At 45.2% G+C, this 21,352-nt stretch overlaps 1 protein-coding gene across 1 annotated transcript in view; it reads left to right on the top strand.

The window, feature by feature from the left end:
- Window positions 1–21,077, top strand: part of LOC138948297 (pappalysin-1-like) — a 60,026-nt gene extending 38,949 nt beyond the window's left edge. Inside the window, exons 12-24 of the mRNA XM_070319809.1 lie at window positions 310–438; window positions 2,437–2,576; window positions 3,911–4,116; window positions 5,770–5,850; window positions 6,284–6,509; window positions 7,916–8,162; window positions 8,732–8,922; window positions 9,741–9,948; window positions 10,499–10,661; window positions 16,975–17,113; window positions 18,200–18,387; window positions 20,444–20,637; window positions 20,744–21,077. Coding sequence (XP_070175910.1) covers window positions 310–438; window positions 2,437–2,576; window positions 3,911–4,116; window positions 5,770–5,850; window positions 6,284–6,509; window positions 7,916–8,162; window positions 8,732–8,922; window positions 9,741–9,948; window positions 10,499–10,661; window positions 16,975–17,113; window positions 18,200–18,387; window positions 20,444–20,637; window positions 20,744–21,077 — 2,446 coding nt within the window. The remainder of the gene's footprint in view (window positions 1–309; window positions 439–2,436; window positions 2,577–3,910; window positions 4,117–5,769; window positions 5,851–6,283; window positions 6,510–7,915; window positions 8,163–8,731; window positions 8,923–9,740; window positions 9,949–10,498; window positions 10,662–16,974; window positions 17,114–18,199; window positions 18,388–20,443; window positions 20,638–20,743) is intronic.
- Window positions 21,078–21,352: the final 275 nt, after the last annotated feature.

Raw genomic sequence — 21,352 nt, 5'->3', positions numbered from 1 at the left:
CCGGACCAACCAGTCCTAGCACTAACCCCATAATGCCAGACGCCAGGCGGAGCAGCCACTAGATTGCCAATTTTAAAGTCTTAGGTATGACCCGGCAGGGGTTCGAACCCACGACCTTCCGATCACGGGGCGGACGCCTTACCACTAGGCCAACCGTGCCGGTTGTGTGTATGTGTGTGAGTTTGTTTGTTTGACTGTATATGTGTGTGTGTGTGTGTGTGTGTGCGTGTGTGTGTGTGTGTGTTTGTGTGTGTTTATGTGTGCGTGTGTGCCATTGGTGGTGCTAAGACGTGTCTTTTGTTGTTGTAGCGACGTCAGGAACGGAGCCAGCTACCTGTACTGGGTGGAGACGCTGGTGAAGCGAAGCACCAGTCAGCCCTCCCCGGTCCTCGGCTACACGCACGGACAGTCCTTTTGTGGGGATGGCACCGTCAACAGGTAAGTCACTTTTTTCCACTGTCATTGTGGTGCCAACGACAGGCAAGTCACCTTTTCCCTCAGTCATAGTGGTTCCGTCAACAAGCAATAGTCACATTTCCCTCATTCATAGTGGTGCCGTCAACAGGCAAGTCCCCTTTTCCCTCCGTCATAGTGGTGCCGTCAACAGGCAAGTCCCCTTTTCCCTTCGTCATAACGGTGCCGTCAACAGGCAAGTCCCCTTTTCCCTCAGTCATAGTGGTGCCGTCAACAGGCAAGTCACATTTTGCCTTATTCAAAGTGGTGCCGTCAACAGGCAATAGTCACATTTTACCTCAGTCATAGTGGTGCCATCAACAGGCAAGTCCCCTTTTTCATCAGTCATAGTGGTGCCATCAACAGGCAAGTCCCCTCTTTCATCAATCATAGTGGTGTCATCAACAGGCAAATCCCCTTTTCCCTTAGTAAAAAGTGGAAAGAACCTGTTTGTTTTAATTTGAGGTATTGTGCCAAATGGTGTCTTTTGGTCTTGAGCAAATATGAGGTAAAAAGGTGTTTAGTGTGTCAGTTCCAGACCGGAAAGCGAGAAAAATTCATCAAAGGCATAGAGTGTAAAGTTAACTATGTCAACTAATCGCATCTGGGCGAATCGGTCTTCTTCTAATTGTATCCACAACATTTTTTGTTTGTTTGTTTGCTTAACGCCCAGCCGACCACGAAGGGCCATATCAGGGCGGTGCTGCTTTGACATATAACGTGCGCCACACACAAGACAGAAGTCGCAGCACAGGCTTCATGTCTCACCCAGTCACATTATTCTGACACCGGATCAACCAGTCCTAGCACTAACCCCATAATCCCAGACGCCAGGCGGAGCAGCCACTAGATTGCCAATTTTTAAGTCTTTGGTATGACCCGGCCTGGGTTTGAACCCACGACCTCCCGATCACGGGGCGGATGCCTTACCACTAGGCCAACCGTGCCGGTATCCACAACATGTAAGCCACTGTTTTCTGTTCGGGCTTGTTTTGGGTCGTTGGAGGTATTTGTCTGATTCTTTCTTTCTTTATTTGGTGTTTAACGTCGTTTTCAACCACGAAGGTTATATCGCGACGAGGGAAAGGGGGAGATGGGATAGGGGAAAGGGGGGAGATGGGATAGAGCCACTTGTTAAGTGTTTCTTGTTCACAAAAGCACTAATCAAAAAATTGCTCCAGGGGCTTGCAACGTAGTACAATATATGACCTTACTGGGAGAATGCAAGTTTCCAGTACAAAGGACTAAACATTTCTTACATACTGCTTGACTAAAATCTTTACAAACATTGACTATATTCTATACAAGAACCACTCAACAAGGGTTAAAGGAGAAACAGAATCCGTTAGTCGCCTCATACGACATGCGGGGTGCAGAGAAATAAGGATGTGGAAAAGAAGACTTTTGGTAAGTGAAATAAAGGTGATGGATCCAGTCAGGTAGAAATAAGACAACAAGAAAAGAATTGGAAAACTGCAGGGAATAGTAGGGAGAGTTTTCTTGGAAGGAAATATAGGTGAAAGGACTGGTAAGGCAGAAATAAGACAAAAGAAGAGAAGAAACAGAACCGTTAGTCGCCTCTTACGACATGCTGGGTAGCATCGGGTAAATTATATCTAGTCCCAACCAATATGGGACTCCCCCTAACCCGCGGGGGGTATTTGTCTGATGTTAGGCTATCAAGGCTATTTGCAACAACAACAATGATATCTGAAGCATTGCGGACGCTGTCTAAATGTTTACACGTGTGTTTTTGTGTGTGTTTGTGTGTGTGTGTGTGTGTGTGTGTGTGTGTGTGTGTGTGTGTGTGTGCGTGCGTGCGTGCGTGTGTGTGTGTGTGTGTGTGTATGTGTGTGTGTGTGCGGACGCGCGAGCGTGCGTGCATACGTGCGTGCGTGCGTGCGCGTGTGAGTGTGTGAGTGTGTGTGTGTGTCTACGTGTGTGTGTGTGTGTGTGTCTGTCTGTCTGTCTGTATACATGTAGGAACGAGGGTGAGGAGTGCGATGACGGCAATGTGCGGGCCGGCGATGGCTGTGACGTGTCGTGCAAGACAGAGGAATCATTCCGCTGTAAATCGGGTAAGAACACAGTAACCTACAGTCAGGCAGGGCTGGGATGCACGGGTCAGTGTTCTGTGATACGGTTTGTCTATTTGTTTGTTTGTTTGTTGGTTGGTTGGTTGGTTATCGTCTAAGGTTTTGCTTTCAAAAAAATACAGAGGACTCTCTCTCTCTCTCTCTCTCTCTCTCTCTCTCTCTCTCTCTCTCTCTCTCTCTCTCTCTCTCTCTCTCTCTCTCTCTCTCTCTCTTCTATCATGCATTATGTATTCGTATAGGTAATGTTGTAATTAGTTATACTGTATGATTGCGATTGACAATTGTCCTTTTATTGTCTTTATTTGTATGTCTTAGTTTAGCAGGGACAGATTGTAAGACTAGGCGTGAGCCTAAAATCTCCATCCTTGAGTAATACAGTTCGTTCGTTTTCTCTCTCTCTGTCTCTCTCTCTCTCTCTCTCTCTCTCTCTCTCTCTCTCTCTCTCTCTCTCTCTCTCTCTCTCTCTCTCTCTCTCTCTCTCTGTTAACGCTTACGAGGCTGTGTAATGTGATTGAGTTGGTATAAATGGCAACAACTTACCTAGAGAACCGGTGTAACACGAAATTTTTACTCCACGAAAAATTTACTCCGGAGTAAACATTTCGTACGAAATTCTTACTCCGAGTACACTTTTCGTACGAGAAAAGAACTCCCCAAGGCACGAAAAAATTACTCCCTCCACGAAATGTTTACTCCCCATTTATTTTACTTCCAGTAAAAATCTCGTACGCAAAAATGGGATGCGGGCGAAGGGATGATGCCAATAAGTGATCTCGCGCACACGAATGTCGCGCTACCCTCCCTCCACCCCTTCCACCACCAAGACTAACAGGGGACAAGGGAGTAAAAATGTCGTACACCTGGCATGGGAAGTTAAATTGCTTGTGTTTGGGTGAAGTAATTTATTCGTTATTCATTCGTCAGGGGAGTAACATTATTGTACGAAATGTTTACTCGGAACTCACCTGTCTTGGGGAGTAATTTTCTCGTGAAATGGGGGAGTGCTTTTTTCGTAAAGGGAGTAACTTTTTCGTACGAAATGTTTACTCCGGAGTAAAAATCTCGTGGGAGTAATTTTCTCGTGTTACACCGGCACAATCTTTCACCCCTTTCATAGACTAGGAAAACAGAGAAGATCGGAGTTGAGTGGAAAAGCAAAATACATGAAAGGTAGAGAATTGAATTGAATTGGAATTTAGTTTTAGGGTGACAGAATAAGCATGCAAACATGCTCTTTTTTTTATCCGGCCCTCGCCCATTGAGGGGTAACTCAATAACAATATGTTGAGCTCATCATGTTGTCATCAATTTCATCCCTTTATTAGAGAGAGTGACTAGTAAAGGGTGTGTGTGTGTGACAGAGGCGGCGTCGGTCAGCCTGTGTTACCGCCATGATGGGGACGGGGTGTGTGAGGACTTTGAGCGGCAGAGCAGTGTTCAGGACTGTGGATTCTTCACTCCCCCGCTCTACGTTGACCAGTGGGCGCATCTTGCTTCAGCCAACCCCCGCCACCAGTTGCCCAGCTGTCCGGCACGCGTCGCCACGGGACCCCCACCCCGTGCCCAGGTCAGAACTTGCCCGATTGCAGTGAAGCTTTTTTTTCAGACCTAAGTATTGTACATTTTATGTTAATAGCATCTCCATCTGACTATTTTTTAGTCCTTTTGTATAATGTAAAAATTAACATAATGAGTTTTTTTCTGCACTGCATGTAAATGAGAAGGTATGTGTACAAACAGAAAACACACAGTTACCATGTTTGTTATCACGTGTTTATTGATTAATTAAAAGTTTGGAGAAAAAAAAGAAAAAAAAAGCATCTCCATCTAAACAACGAAATGACTGTGGGTGAGATGATCAAAGCTGAAAACCAAAAGAAATCTGTTCTCATCAATACTAGGACAGCACACACACGCACAAACAAAGTCAAATGTTCACCTATGGAGGCTTCTGTGGGACCACGAACAAACAAATACAGAGGAAAGCAAAAACATAAACAGCGCAGAACCTCCATTTTAAGACTCACCCCCCCTACACACCTGATTGAACATGTTTGACGATTTTAAGAGGGGGGGGGGGGGTGGCGTATTCCACTTTACCTCTGGCTTCAGCCCATTATTCAGCAAAATCTGCACTGTGTATTGTGCAGTTAAATGTGGCCATTTCTGCGAAAACAGTCACTGTGTTCAAAACTACTGTTATAATTATGCATCCCAAAACTGTTTTCCATAAGTTTTATTATGTGCTATTTCTGATACTTTCTTGAGGGTTTAGAAATTCAACTTAAAGTGTGAGTCGGTGAGCTAAGTAAAGTTTGTATACATTTTGCTCCAACTTTGACCCCGCATTTATCCAATTCTAAGATTCTGTCAACCGTGTCGAAAGTTGCAGAAATGGCCACAAATAACAAAGAAGGGGTCCTCGCTCTTGGTCATGGATAACGATTGGGATTATAGTCTTAGTTCCGTTTCACTCGGTGCCATTGGCCATTGTTCTGGGAGGAGCCATCAACTCCAAATGGCATAAAACGTTTGCTCAGTTTTGATAATTTGTAATTGAGGATTCGTTTTGGAAAAAACCAGCTACTTTAGTAAAAGGGAAAGAAGACTTTATGACAGCACAAGGCCCCCTCGTGCACATGTAGATTCCTCAAGGTATCCAAAATGTCAGTTTCTATCTGAGCTTTGTTTGTTTGTTTGTTTGTTTTTTTGCTTAACGCCCAGCCGACCACGAAGGGCCATATCAGGGCGGTCTATCTGAGCTGATGTTTTTCAAGCATCATTATGACCAAACAAGATAATGATCAGCTTGCCAACATTCTTTCTCCACTACAAAACATGATTATGACCAAACAAGGCATCTGCTTTTCGAGATTAATTCTCTACTACAAAACATGATTATGACCAAACAAGGCATCTGCTTTTCGAGATTAATTCTCTACTACAAAACATGATTATGACCAAACAAGGCATCCGCTTTTCGAGATTAATTCTCTACTACAAAACATGATTATGACCAAACAAGGCATCTGCTTTTCGAGATTAATTCTCTACTACAAAACATGATTATGACCAAACAAGGCATCCGCTTTTCGAGATGAATTCTCTACTACAAAACGTAAAGTTCGAGTTTGAAAATGTGTGTTCCCCACCTTTGACAAAGCGCTGCTCAAGCAGAGAATGAATTGAAGTCAGTGCTGAGTGCCATGTTTGGTTGCAGCGGTGCGGGCCGGTGGTGGATCCCCGGTCAGCCTGGTTCCCTTGCGGTACACAGACCACCACGGGCAACTTCTGGCTTGAGGTGTGTGCACCGTGCATATCATTGTAGTGTGGTGTTCTCCGCCTTATTTGTCTGCATACTAATTAATTGCTGAATAAATGCTACGTTGTTACATAAAATGACCCAACGGTCTTTTAAGTGAACAGACAAACAAATATTCACACAAAACTTATCTTGATAGAATCAGTTTTGTATCAATAAACATTTTAAATCAGATAGAATAGAGTGGGCAAAAACTGATTCTATCAAGACTATGATAAGTTTTGTGTGAATATTTGTTTGCCTGTTCACTTAAAAGACCGTTGGGTCGAAATATCTGTGAATGTATTGTTTTGTCAATAACACACGTTCCAACAACCTACCTGTCTTGTGTTTTGATTCTGAATTTTGGAACGTTGGCAGTCTCTTTGTTTTTGGATTTATTTCGTATGTACGACAGTTGTTTCTGTAACAGCTGTACGTGCCGCGTCCAGTGGTGGTAACGGAAGTGATCGTGCACGTGGCGTCGGACGGCCGGACGGACCACGACCCCTCCCCCAAGCGTCTAAAGGTGGAGGTGATCAGGGAGGACAACTCTACGGTGACCCTGACCCCCAGGTCGCTGACTGTGGACTGCAGACATCCCCAACTGCACGTGCCAGTCATGCACGACCTGTCCACGCCCTTCTACAGAGCTCGGGGTCACTGCCCTTTTTCTTTTCTTCGCGGCTTCCTGTTTAATACAATACAATACAATACAATACAATACAATACAATACAATACAATACAATACAATACAATACAATAACTTTATTAATCTCTAAAAGAGAAATTGCATTGCTGAGCTTTTGTGTCCGTAATAAAACATACATAAAACATTCAAAAATAAACATTTGTTCTTTGTCATTCATACATTCTTGTGTTCTTCTACATTTCTTCAATTCATACATCAATATTCTATCATAATTATGTACATACATTTAGTATGCCTCAGTGATTAGCGCTAAAGTGGGCTACCTGTAAAGTATACTAATACTGTACTGTAGAAGAACTAGGCAGATACGTTTAAGTGCAGATCTTTGCGATGAAGCCGTTTATTGTAAAAATAGTTATATATCTGGAAAAGGCCATCCATTCCCCTATCATACAATGGAAACGGATTGATTTTACATCCGGTAATGTCTGTTCAGTGGAACCTGCAACACAGACACCCCTTGGGCATTTCAGTAACCACTCATTGCATCGCCTTCAAACTTTGAGACTATTCTGCGTATGGCCTGTGTAATGTGTCAAAGGTAATGAATGTTGTAATGAATACATTTGTTGAAAAAGGTCGCACTACGTATTTGTTCTGCCAAGTCGAGATGTTTGTGGCGTGATGTCTTGCATGGGTTACACACACCTGTGTGAGATGACAATGACAACGACAGTGACAATGACAACGACAGTGACAATGACGACGACAACGACAATGACAACGACAATGACAACGACAATGACAACGACAATGACAACGACAACGACAACGACAATGACAATGACAACGACAATGACATTGACAACGACAATGGCAACGACAATGACAATGACAATGACAACGACAACGACAATGACAACGACAGTGACAATGACAACGACAGTGACAATGACGACGACAACGACAATGACAACGACAATGACAACGACAACGACAATGACAACGACAACGACAATGACAATGAAAACGACAATGACAACGACAACGACAATGACAACGAAAACGACAATGACAATGACAATTCTTTATCTAACGAGGGTCAGTAATAGATTAAGCAGTGATCTGCTTGTTTACATCTAGCCCTCGCCCGAAAGAGGGACTGACTACAGTGGAACACCCCCCCCCCCCCCCCCCAATGTAAGACTCCCTCCTTTTTAAGACCTTGGTTTTTTAAACTTTTATTTTGTAACCTTTGCATAATGAACCCCATTTTAAGACTCGACCTATTTTAAGACCCAATTTCTCAGATTTGTGGAGGCCTTAAAAGGGGGGTTCCACTGTAAAACATCTGTGATGGAGATGCGAGGTGTTGATGGGGTGGTGTAACTCGAAGTGTGTCTGTCATGCAGGTGTCAGAGTGTCTTTTCGCTCTCACAACATCAGCATCGCCGCTGTGCGCCTACGTTCCTATCGTCACCTTGACCCCGTGACCTTGGCCTCGTGTGGCGCGGGGGAGGTGTACAACCCTCACACGGGCCTCTGTCTCGCGCCAAACTGCACGCGCGCCCCCTGTCGGCCTGCTCATGTGGATGATGGGACAGTAGTCTGCACGGGACAGGCGGAGGGGGACGTCTGCGTTGTCACCTGTAAAAAGGGGTGAGTCATTCATTGGAAGTATGTTTTGTTTATTTAGGACTGAAAGATATTTTTAGTGGATTTTGCATGACATTTCTAATTGTTATGATTTGTGATTGGTATATCTCAGCACTGTGCGTGTTTACTTGGATCGACTCAGTTGTGAACAAAGGGCAGTAAGCGCTCTTAATGCATACGACATGTGTAAAAGAGTAAGTGAGAGTTATTCGGAACCTGTCCCCTGGCACCTGAGAGAATAACAAGCATTGAAAAGAACAATCGACTTCCACCCTCAAAAATGCCATTGTAGGATCAAACTGAAGCCCCTTGGCTTGTTTGTGTTTACACGAATGTTCAAGTTCGATTTCTGATTTGTCTTTTGTTTTTTTTTGCTTCCTTGTTTGTGCAACATGTTGGTCATTGCTTACTTAGACACCATCATAAGCCGTAAGCTTTTAGTGTTTCCATATTTATCAGTGTATGTAGATTTCATGTACAATTGTATGTAGATTTCATGTTCGAACAAATTGAATATTTTTTAAATAAAGCATAGTTTAAACATGTGAGTCAACTCAATGTAAACTATTCAGATACAAACCGGAGGAACCAAGCATGGAGTTGACATGCAGGGGAGGTCACTGGGTCTCCGCCCGCCCGGTGAGTTGTCTGCCCGTGAACTGCGGACGTCCGACGGTGCGTAGCGCTGTGGTGGCGTGTCAGCATGGCACGACGTTTGGTCACAACTGTTCCTTCCGCTGTCAGCCCCCAGCCACTCTGCACGGTCAGTCTGTAGTCAAGGGTGCTACAACTTGTAGCGCTTTTCATGCGTAATTGTTCGTCGGACGCTGACATGAAAAGCGCTGCAAGTTGTCGCAGCCCTGTAGTAAACGCTGCCATGCTCTACTTGCTGCTGTCTATATCTGTGTGTGTGTGTGTGTGTGTGTGTGTGTGTGTGTGTGTGTGTGTGTGTGTGTGTGTGTGTGTGTCAGTGTGTGTGTTTGCGTGTGTGTGTGTGTGTCTCTCTCTCTCTCTCTCTCTCTCTCTCTCTCTTTCTTTCTCTCTCTTTCTCTCTCAGCCCCCCTCTCTCTCTCTCTCTGTCTGTCTGTTTCTGTCTGTCTCTGTCTCTCCAGTTTTTCTCTCTCTCTGTCTCCATCTCTTTCTCTCTGCCTCTGTCTCTTTCTCTCTTTGAATTTGTGACGCTTTTCGTGAATAACATCAAACGAGAAAGGGAGGCATGTTGATGCACAGAGACAACGCTTGTCATGCTATGCAGGCATGTAAACCGCTGAGAGCAGAACGAGCGCCAGTGGGCTGACGTCAACGTCGTTACGATGATATACTGCATTTGGTCTACTGGTCATCAATATAGAAGTGTCAACATTATGTGCAACTCAGAGACGGTGTCCAAGTCCCATCCCTGTGTCACCATAGTGGCACATAAAAGACCTCGGTCATTCTGCCATAAGCCGGTGCAGCTGGCTGATACTACCTAAACACGCATACACTTGTGTGTCTCATCTAAAGTCGGGGTAAAACCCGGGAACATGCCCCTGATGGCTTTGCCGTGAGGTCGTACACCTCAAATTTCTCTCTCTGCAGGGTCTGACAACTGGGTGGTGTGTGAGTCGGACGGCCTGTGGTCAGCACCTCGCGCCATCTGCCTGGTCACGTGTCCACCGCCTCTGCACGTGCAGCACGTGACGCGTGTCAAGAAGCGCTGTCGGTCAGGGTCGCTGGCCGTGGGATCACGCTGCAAAATGCGCTGCAGGAAAGGTTACCACGTGGCTGGGGCTAGGAGAACTTCACGGTAAGGCGGCTCCGTTTCTGTTATTACTTGTCTTTCTTCCAGGGCCGGACCAAGTTCGTTTGAAGGGGGGGGGGGGGGGGGGTTCCAACTGAAGGCAGGGGTCCAAAGTCCACATTTTTTTTTCTCTGAGAGGTACATTGGATGGCCAGGGGGGGGGGGGGGGGGGATTCCGGAACCCCAGGAACCCCCCCCTCCAGATCCGGCCCTGTATTCCTATGTGCCCGTCGCGATATAACCTTGAATGGTTGAAAACGACGTTAAACACCAAATAAAGAATTCCTATGTGCAGTCAAAATCAGCAGCCATGGTCACTCTATCTTTGTTAAAGTCCATCCTTCACTGGCTGAAATAAGCTTGCCCTATGACAGCGTTTTGTTTTATTAAATCATTTTGTGTGTGTGTGTGTGTGTGTGTGTGTGAATATCTAATTATGTTGTATCAGGACAAACAAGAACTTGTTTTACCTCAAGTTTTGAAAAATGTCAATATTTTGGATTTGTGTACCTCCGTGTATACCATAATACCCCCTTCTGTCCGGCTTTGTCACCAGGCGTGTGTTCCGCGTGACGTGTGAGGGGGACAGCACGTGGTCCGGACCTCACTGTCAAAGGGTGACCTGTCCGAAGTTTGACCCCGTCTATACCGGCCTCCTCTCTTGCACTCATGACGTCACAGTGTCCAGTCGCTGCACTCTGACCTGCCCTGGCAGTAACGTAAGTAACTGCACAGGAGCTTGAATCAAAGCGCCGGTCGATTGAAGTATCCTACTCAGGGCTCCCCACGGACGCCCCTCCCAGTGCGTCCCGGGACCCCTGGTCCCAAGGGTCCAAAAGCTGAAAAGTCCCAGTGTACTTATAAAACATTGTGGTCACGTATAGTGTACTGCGAAGTGTCGATTGCAGTCTGAAAATGGTATCTACGGTACGCACGATAAAGGAAATTTAGTGCGTCTTAGGACCCGCTCTTTTAAAATCTAGTGCGTCCAGGGACCCCCTCCATATATTTCTAGTACGTTTTTTTAGCTTCTAGTGCGTATCGGACGCAGGGACGCGCGATATCGGGAGCCCTGCCTACTCCTGTATCCTTACTGTTATACTACTACACTACATCCTGAACTCTGGTAAAATGAGTTCCTTCCTTTCGGGTCTCATTTATCCCTGACAGAATGCCTTCGTTTTCTTCCTCTGGAGAAGAAATCGATTTTTTTGATTTTTTTTACATATTTACAGCTTCTCGTATTGTGTTATTGATATAAGCAGATTCGCGATCGTCGATAATGAGTTTTCATGGTGTTGTGTAATTTTTAAATTACAAATGAATTGTTATGTAGGCTTAAGACAGTTTAAAGCGAGCTATTTTTCGCGGATGTATTTACTGTGCAAACAACTCTAAATATGGCAAAAGTGTCACGTGATAATCAACTTTGTCACGTGATCATAACAAAATGGCTACGGAGCGGACACCAGTAAAAAGTAGATGTGTCCTTTGTGACAATGAAAAGACTTAGTCCAGCCATCATTATACGGTTGTACAATATAGGCAAAGTTGGGTGGAAAAATGAACAGCTTGGTGAAATGGATGAGTCTCTCAGTGAAGAATCTGTTCGTTGAGAGATGGAAGAATCGGCCATTCAGCAATCACTTTCGTCTTTTGTCAGAAACATTGGCAAAAAACATATGGGAGATAACTCTGTAGTTCTTGTTTTGATAGATTTCGGCTTTTAGCTCCTTTACTCCGCGTAGTAATGATCCATCCTGTCAGAGAGACATTGAGCGAGAGCGTGGACCGATGATTATCAGAATGACTTCACTATTCACTTCAATCGACCGACGAGCGCAGTGGCGTAGTGGATAAGACATCGGCCTCCTAATCGGAAGGTCGTGAGTTCAAATCCCGGCCGCTGCCGCCTGGTGGGTTAAGGTGGAGATTTGTCCGATCTCCCAGGTCAACTAATGTGCAGACCTGCTAGTGCCTTATCCCCCTTCGTGTGTACACGCAAGCACAAGACCAAGTGCGCACGGAAAAGATTCTGTAGAGCACAGGCAGAAGGTATCGTTCACTGGACCACCACTATCACAGTAAGACTACAAGGTACGCCACTCAGGTGCGGAACTTTGTAAAATCATCATGCATGCCGCACCGAATATGCATACTAGCTCATTGGTCTAAAAAGTATGTAAATATTGTGCAGCAAAGGGAAGCTACCCTATCATCGAATATCCGGTTATTAACCAATGAGCGCATCGGACTACAATCTCCCCGGGTTAGAACCGTTCAGACTTTCAGGATCGATGTGATATACCGGCGACAGACACGTTTGGTCGCACAGAATACGGTTTAAAAACATGCGGCGGACAGGCAGCTAAACATAAAAGGTACAGATAGTTAGAACATTCTTTCATCTTGGTATTTGTACAGTTACAAAGGTCCTCGACATTGGCAAATATAGCTATTCTGATGGACACGTGGGGGAATTCGGGGGCTGTGATTGGATGGTCTCACACATCTCTTTTCCGATCATCAAAGCATAATGCTACGGAAGTCGGCAATTTTTGCCAATATCCAAAAGCATATTGGCAATAACAAAGACGCATGGTTCCGGTTTACCCATCTGTACCACAGGTTGTTTCAATCGACAATAGCAAACACTGACAACTTGAAATTCTTCTCGGAAATGTTTTTCAGCTTTACAAATGTCGATAGCATACCCTTTTCTGCTAACTTCCCGATGAAACAGGACTAAACCAACTATTTTCTGTCCCTTAACATCACAAAATGCCCAAAGTCGAAAGATGTAGTTCAAACAGGGGGGTAAAACGGAACAGCCGTTTTTGTGTGCCTGTGTGAGCTCAGTTGCCGACTGAGACAAACTTTCGCATTCGGTTTTTCTTACCTCGTAACTTCACACTGAATACCCCACTTCCCCTCTGAAGTATTGATGATCGACCCATGGCACTAACATTCATGTAGTCGTTTATAACTGAGGTTGAAAAATTCGCTTCATGACGAGACAAGTATAAATGCCATTCACCCAAAATGAAAACTTCGCTGCCGTCTGCTCGCGTTGTACGGATTAGCTGTTCTCTTCTCCTCCCCTTGTTGCATCCTAGTTCTTCAGTTGTTTCTAGTTTTCCGTTGATGTTGTGTTTTGGTCTTCTTCATAAGTAGTCTTGTTCAAAATTAAAAAAACTCAAACTTCTTTTTGTTGCATACGAATGAACTTATAAAAAGCTGTTTAACAGCTGTGTTGTCAAATCGAGTTTTTCTCCAAAGTCAGTGTGGCGCCTGCGCAAAACTAATGCGCATAAGAAACGGCGTCTGCTATCAAAACCTGAGATCAACGCATCGACGCAAAAACTGTCCTTTTGTAAGTTTGGAACAACAAATCAAGGTCAGAACAGCTATATAATCGCTATTGTGTTTTCAGCGTAGCAATAGGGTCCGATATTTAGACTCGAACAAGTATAATGCGACTCGTCTTCGACTCGTCGGCATTATACTTGTCTCGTCTAAATATCGGACCCTATTGCTACGCTGAAAACACAATAGCTGTTATTATTATATTTTTTTTGTAAGTAAGTGGAGCAAGACTCGAAGCTTAGTGACATACCTTGTAGTCTTACTATGATAGTGGTGGTCCAGTGAACGATACCTTCCGTCTGTGGTCAGAGTTCAGTGGGTTATAGAAATACGAAAACACACAGCATGCTTCCCCCGAAAGCGGCGTATGGCTACCTTAATGGCGGGGTAAAAACGGTCATACACGTAAAAACCGTGGGAGTGTCAGCCCATGAACGAATAAACAAACTTCTGTCCACCGGCGGTTTGATACAAGCTCCTGTGGTCACTCCTTGTCACACATGCACAACTGATGTTATCGAGTGCCTCTCATATACCAGCTGTACCAGGGAGTAATAATCTTAACACCAGAGAAGTTTTTTTTCTTTTCTATTTTCGGGTTGTTGATAAGATCACATATGAAGGGAAGTAAGCGCTTTAAGTTCAGTAGAGCGCCTACTTCCCTTGTTATTTGATTTTGCCCGTGGAGCTTGATCTGCCTTAGTTCTGTTGGTTTGTTGATTAGTCGTCATCCTGAACTCAGGTCAAAATGAGTTCGGCTCATTCTCTCCCTGACCGGACGCGACAGTCCTACGCGAATCTATCAAAACTAGGAATACAGAGTTATCTCCCATATGTTTTTCGCGAGCATGATCTAAATTTGAGATAAGTGTTCGCGAGACGAAAATGATTGCAGATTGGCCGACTTCGACAGTGATCTCCGTTCTGTTCTTCACAGTTATGATAAAGACATCGTTCTAAGGTTAAAACAAGTCGAAATGTTGGGACTGCTGCCGGAAGGAGACCGTAATATTTGGTTGCATCAATACAGAAAAAATCGTCTGCTTCAGCGAACGCCGAAACCAAACGGTTGATTATCACGTGACACTTTTGCCATATTTAGAGTTGTTTGCACAGTAAATACAACCGCGAAAAAATAGCTCCCTTGAAACTGTCTTACAAATCAATTCCTTTGTAATTCAAAAATTACACAACACCATGAAAAATCATTATCGACGATCGCGAATCTGCTTATATCAATAATACATTACAAAAAGCTCTAAATATGTAAAAAAAAAAATAAAAAATAAAAAAAAATCGGTTTCCTTGGCAGACAAGGAAACTCAAGGCATCCTGTCAGGGAGAGAATGAGCCGAACTCATTTTGACCTGAGTTCAGGATGGATTAGTTGTATGGTTGTTTGCTGGCTTGATGTGTTGGTTGGGTGGTTGATTCATTGCTTGCCTAGCTGTTTTTTCCTTCGTGTATTTATGATCTGAATGATTAGACCAGCACAGAAAGTGAAGTGTTGAGAGAGAGACAATACTAAAGCATACATGACTGTACAGTGTAGAAGTATTTTTTGATATGTATTATTATTATTTGATTTTGAATTGTGTACAGACTAATTTATTTATGTATTTTTTTGTGTGAGGAGCTTAGAACTGTTTTAGGATTTGCGCCATATACATATCCTGATTATTCTTATTATTGATGGCCTCGGGAGCGGTCATCTATTGGAATGCATTCGGAGAGGTGACATGTCTCGTTTGTTATTACTGTTCTCACGAGATGAGTTACATGGTGGTTTTTTTTCTCTCTCTGTATGTATGTCTTTGTCTGTGTCTCCCTCTGAGTCTCTCCGCTTCTGTCTTTCTATGTCTGTCTCTGTCTATGTGTATGTGTGTGTCTCTCTCTCTCTCTCTCTCGCTCTCGCTCTCGCTCTCGCGCTCTCTCTCAGTCTCTCTCTCATCCGACTCCTGGCACACAGGTCAAAGCAGAGGTTAACTTGAGAGCATGTGTACCCAGCAGGAGGGGGCCGGGGTGATTCGGGTTAGAAGTTGGGTAAACACTTTGGTCTTCAGTCTTTGGGTTATAGCTTTCAGTGGAGAAGATGTCAACATGAAATTGCACTATGCTCTACTATTTATTGTCCTTGTCTATTGGACACGAAGAAGGGAAGCTACAATCGCCCCAGACCATTATACATACTCTTTGTTTCATGATCCTGGACCATTGAGACCGTTACCTCATAGATCTGTTCATTCTTCAGTTTTTCGGTGTCAAAAGTTATACCCCCATTCCACACAGCCGTTCTAGGTCCCGTTTCCGTACCAACCAAGGACTGCTGCCACAACAATAGAACGCTGCGCAAACGGCCGTTTTTGGCATCTTTCAGCAGCGTCTATTAGTCTGACCATAGTGGCAGCCGTCCTTGGTCGGTAAGGGAACGGGACCTAGAACGGATGAATAGTATGACAACTCAGTGTTTGAGAGCGCTACCGTTGCGTTACCGTTGTTTTAAGTTCCTTTAACGACCCAAGCGTTCCGTTACCGATCGGTTGAGGTTCCATTACCGTTCATTCTGATCGGGAGGGGAACGGCTAAAAATTTGAACATGCAGCCCAAACTCAGCCGTCCCTACCGACCCTACCGTTCAAAGCAGTTCCGTTAACGATCAGTTACGTTCATTGCGGTTCTCTCCCTATCCCTCCTGTGCCCGCACCATTCCTTGGTCGGTACGGGAACGTGACCTAGAACGGTTGTGTGTAAAGGGGGTATAAGACTCGACCATTTGGCTTATGGTGGAGAAAGATGGAAGATCTCTGGATATAATTGAAGAGGAGTAGTCTTCCTTTTAGAAAATGTGTACTCTGCCTTGCACATTAGAAATTTGTGCTGTCGGGGCTGGGTAAAGGGAGTGGAGGGTAAGGGGGTTGGGGGTGGGTAAGCGAGGGGTAAGAGAGACGAAAGAGAAAACTGGACAGGGAAAAGCCACTGCCTGAAGTATTCAATAAAGCCACACACAACAAAAAGAAAATACCACATATGCAGGTTTTCAATTCATATTTTTGCAAAGTATCTGCACAAGCATGTGTGCCTCTGTGAGTATGTTCGTGGCTGCTTTCATGGGGTGCCTGTATCCTCAGAAATTTGAGGATTTCTTTTATCTCTCTTTTTCTGACACTGTTGATTTAACGTCATTTTTACAGGACAGTTTTTTTCCTTTCAGTTATAAGTTGTAGTAGTTTGACCTTATTGTTTTAGGACAAGTAGAGCTCGTTCACCAGTAGCAAAGACTCACTCAGTCCGTCAGTGTGCCTGAGTGTGTGTGATGGGGAGGAGGGGGGGGGGCTCTCCCGTGACCGACCACCTGCAATGTACGGACAGGTTTGCACTGGCCCAAGGGTGTCCCCGTTCATGAGAGGGACTGCTGTAACAGCAAAACTAGTGTGATACATAAGTAATCAATTTATCCACTTGACTATATTCACAACAGGGACCTATCACTCTTCTTTGCATGTTTTTATGCCTACGGATTTTCAAATACTCTGCAACACATGTAACCCAAATTCAACATGTGCCCGCACAATACCGCTTCTTTTATGACAACATTGCTTCGGCCATGTTGATTTTAATCAACCAATTATTTTCTTGTTATGACTGCACGTGACTGTTTGATGGCAGGAGGCCCAGCTGGTCACGTGCAATGGCAACGGTCAGTGGAACACGCCGCTGTGGCCGTGCCCCCAGTTTGACCGCCTCACCTGTCCCTATCCCCGTGACGTCTCTCACCTTGCTCTGCGCTGCTCACCGCCTGCCGTTGGTACGTTGAGGATGGTGCAAAAAGGTTACAGTGGAACCCCCCTTTTAAGACCTCCAAAAATCTGAGAAAATCAGGTCTCAAAATGGGGGCAATTTTACAGAGGATATGAACAGAAAGTCTTAGAAAACAGGGTCTTAAAAGGGAGGAAGTCTTAAATGGGGGGGGGGGGGGTCTTAAAAGGGGGTATAACTGTATACTCCAGAGCTGTGTAGCAGTGGAAACCTCCGGGATGTTCCCCTGCACAAGATTTTTACGTTTTTAGAAGAGATCAAGATTTTTAACAAGATTCGAAGTAGGCTACAGAATGTGAAAGCGATGAAGTTTCAGAACCTTCGTTTTACAGTGATAGACCTGATTGTAAATAGTAAATAAATAGAAAGAGCACAAAAGTCAGAACATTTGACCTACAAACCTGCCACTTTGTGAACTGGTGACGCATAGGCTAAAGTTAATTATAGATATATACCAAGTATGAAGTAATTCAAACATTGGCTGTGGAAGTGATAAGCATTTGTGTGGGTTGCAAAACTTTTTTTTGGGGGGGGGGGGGGGGTGGGGGGGGGGTCACCCTGTATTAACTCTGTACTCACTGACTGGTGATGGCGAGTGGTGATGCTAATAATGACAGCTCGTATATAGCGCGAACCACAGTAATCTATTCTCTCCGCGCTTTACATATTAACTATGAATAAACACATACTATCTAACATAACCTCAAATACATAAACATTCTAGCAAAACAACGTAACAATACACTTACAACAACACATTAGCCACGTATGGACAATACCACGCACAATAAATCATCTACAATCATCAACTTTGGAAAATATCTCAAAACACACATAGACACACACAGACACACACACAGACACACACATAGACACACACAGACACACACACACACACACACACACACACACACACACACACACACACACACACACACACACGCGCGCGGATAGATAAACAACGCACAATAAATAGTCTACAATCATCAACTTTGAATAATCTCAAAACACACACACACACACCCTCACCCACACACATCAGTCCAATGATAACGGTGCGTGCCCTGTGTTCCAGGTGCCCAGTGCTCCGTCACGTGCCCGACGCCGGACGAGGTGGCAGTGTACAGCGACAGTCACACCACCATCACCGCCAGCGGGCGACGAGGCGTGCAAGGGGAGGTAGTCAACAGCATCACCTGCACCGGCACCGGCAAGTGGTTCCCTCCCCTGGATCGTGTCTCCTGCATTGAAATTTGCAGCACGGTAAGCTGAGGCAGGTTTCGACCGGTTTGAAGCGGTTTTCAACTGCTCTTCTTCTTCTCGTTCGCTTCTGTTAGACTTCCACTGCTAGATTCTGTGGCACGCACGAATGCCTCAGTCTTGTTAAGAGCCACCAGAGACGAGTTGCCCAGAGCGGTCTGCCTCGGGTCGCCCGCAGTGCGCATGACAGAAAGCCGTTTCTTGGGGCAGTGCAGGAAAGCGCTCGCGAAGCACTCAGCGAGCGGCTTTGGGATATGCTCGCCCACCGCGCGCTTCGTTTTCCAAGACGGCGGCGGTGTTTACACTGCGATCAATCAATCAATCAATATGAGGCTTATATCGCGCGTATTCCGTGGGTACAGTTCTAAGCGCAGGGATTTTTTTATTTTATTTTTTTTAATTTTTTTTATAATTTTTTTTATGCAATTTATATCGCGCACATATTCAAGGCGCAGGGATTTATTTATGCCGTGTGAGATGGAATTTTTGTACACAATACATCACGCATTCACATCGGCCAGCAGATCGCAGCCATTTCGGCGCATATCCTACTTTTCACGGCCTATTATTCCAAGTCACACGGGTATTTTGGTGGACATTTTTATCTATGCCTATACAATTTTGCCAGGAAATTTTTGTCAATCGTGGGATCTTTAACGTGCACACCCCAATGTAGTGTACACGAAGGGACCTCGGTTTTTCGTCTCATCCGAAAGACTAGCACTTGAACCCACCACCTAGGTCAGGAAAGGGGGGAGAAAATTGCTAACGCCCTGACCCAGGGTCGAACTCGCCACCTCTCGCTTAAGAGCGCAAGTGTGTTACCACTCGGCCACCCAGTGCGATGCCGTGTCAGTAGCGTGTCGCGGTCTTCTCGGCGTGGTTTTCGACGTGACCCGAGGGATCCACCGTTTTTCAAGGTTCAGGGACTAGCCCAGCTAAATTTCCCATCATAACTACGTTCTATCTGACGATTTCACTGACCGAATCGTCTGCTAGTTTAAAGGCATACTAACGCACTCCCGTGTTTACAAAGTGTAGTTTGCCCACAATCGATGTCAAACGCACCATAAGACCATATAATGACGATACGTCACCATGCGCGGACCATAATACATGCATTACAGCTTGTTCTAGCCTCTGAAAAAGTGAGGATGTCAACAAAGCCGCGGTGTTCTCTCCCTTGCATCAACGTTACATGTGTTGCCAAATCTATAAATAGGACGATCCAGATCAAAATGAAAATTCAAATATCTCAACATTTAAGGGGTCCTAGACCACAATATTTTGCAGGGAACTTAATTTAGTCTGTCTCCAGCTGTTGGTAAAGCAATTAGCGTGTATAGTCATCGAGTACATATGGCTTTAAGGAAGTGCAACTTTTTCATATCTCGCAGCATTCGTGCCTTCTTCGTCGCCATCTTGAAGCAATTTGCCTCGTTATGATCCCGTTGCATAGACCAATCCAGAGCGACTTTGCTCTGAGCGGGCCACTGTGATTCTGAGCAACGCATGGCAGGTTTGACACCACTGCTCTTAACACTCTGGACTTGTCTAAACGTTTCTATTGGTAATGTATATCTGTGATCTCATGATGTTGCTGCAGTGGACAAAAAAGTAACTATGACAACATGTTTGTGGCAAGATTGTATCGCTGTTGCTTAGTAAAGGTTACACTGAAGCAGAGAGATTACTAGGGAGTTTACTGCCTTTGAAATAACCATAACATAGACATGTTTCTAAAAGTAAACTTCTCTACAATGTCGCAGTTCGTGTCTTCCGATATAGAGAAAGACCTTAAGAGCATGCTGTGTGTTTGAGGCCAACCAACTCCATGGCTACTTGACACCACCCTCCAGCTCTGGTGCCTTGGTGGCTAGAAGCACGAGCACGACAGCCAAACCTCCTGTATTTATTTATCTTTTTTATTTTATTTTTTATTTTTTTTACTTCAAGTTTTTATTTTTGTTAATCATCTAAGTCCGGGTAACACCCGGGGACTTTCCCCTAATGGTTAAACCGTGCGGGCGTTAACAAACATTTATCATCTTTGTGGCAGGAGTACATCGGAGACTCGTGGTGTGACGCTCGCAACAACCGCAAGTACTGTCAGTGGGATGGCGGCGACTGCTGCGAGTCCACACTGGGGTCCAAGGTGGAGCCCTTCCCACAGTCCTGTGGCGAGGACTGCACGTGCAAGGATCCCAAGGCCGCGGAGAACAGAGGCCTACAGGCTCCTGGTTCCAATGCCAGGTATGCACAGCGTGGCTACAATGATCCCAAGGCTGCGGAGAACAGAGGCCTACATGCTCAGGTCTCTAATGTCAGGCATGAACAGCGTGGCTACAATGACCCCAAGGCCGCGGAGAACAGAGGATGAACAGCGTGGCTACAATGACCCCAAGGCCGCGGAGAACAGAGGCCTACAGGCTCCTGGCTCCAATGCCAGGCATACACAGCGTGGCTACAATGACCCCAAGGCCGCGGAGAACAGAGGCCTACAGGCTCCTGGCTCCAATGCCAGGCATACACAGGGTGGCTACAATGACCCCAAGGCCCCGGAGAACAGAGGCCTACAGGCTCCTGGCTCCAATGCCAGGCATACACAGCGTGGCTACAATGATCCCAAGGCCGCGGAGAACAGAGGCCTACAGGCTCCTGGCTCCAGTGCCAGGCATACACAGCGTGGCTGATTGTCGCTCCACTGCTTTGCTGTGAAGATCAAAATGATGCGACATTATTGTCTGCCGCATCAGTCCTGGCAAGCGCCCACAGCAGTGAGAAATTTAGATCGAATCGAGACATGAAAAACACATGCGACAAAGTTTAACAGAGGGCTTGGTCAGACAATAGAATGTCTTAAGAACGAACAAGGTAGCTGTGTCAAAGGACGGTTATTGCAGAGTTGCCATGTTACAACAGACGCACATGTCACTAATGAAAATGAGTTCTGTAGGCCGAACAAGGA

Source organism: Littorina saxatilis, linkage group LG15 (assembly GCF_037325665.1).
Source record: "Littorina saxatilis isolate snail1 linkage group LG15, US_GU_Lsax_2.0, whole genome shotgun sequence".
Taxonomy (NCBI): Eukaryota; Metazoa; Mollusca; class Gastropoda; order Littorinimorpha; family Littorinidae; genus Littorina; species Littorina saxatilis.
Note: the sequence above shows the minus strand (reverse complement) of the source record. Positions and strands in the feature narration are given on the sequence as shown.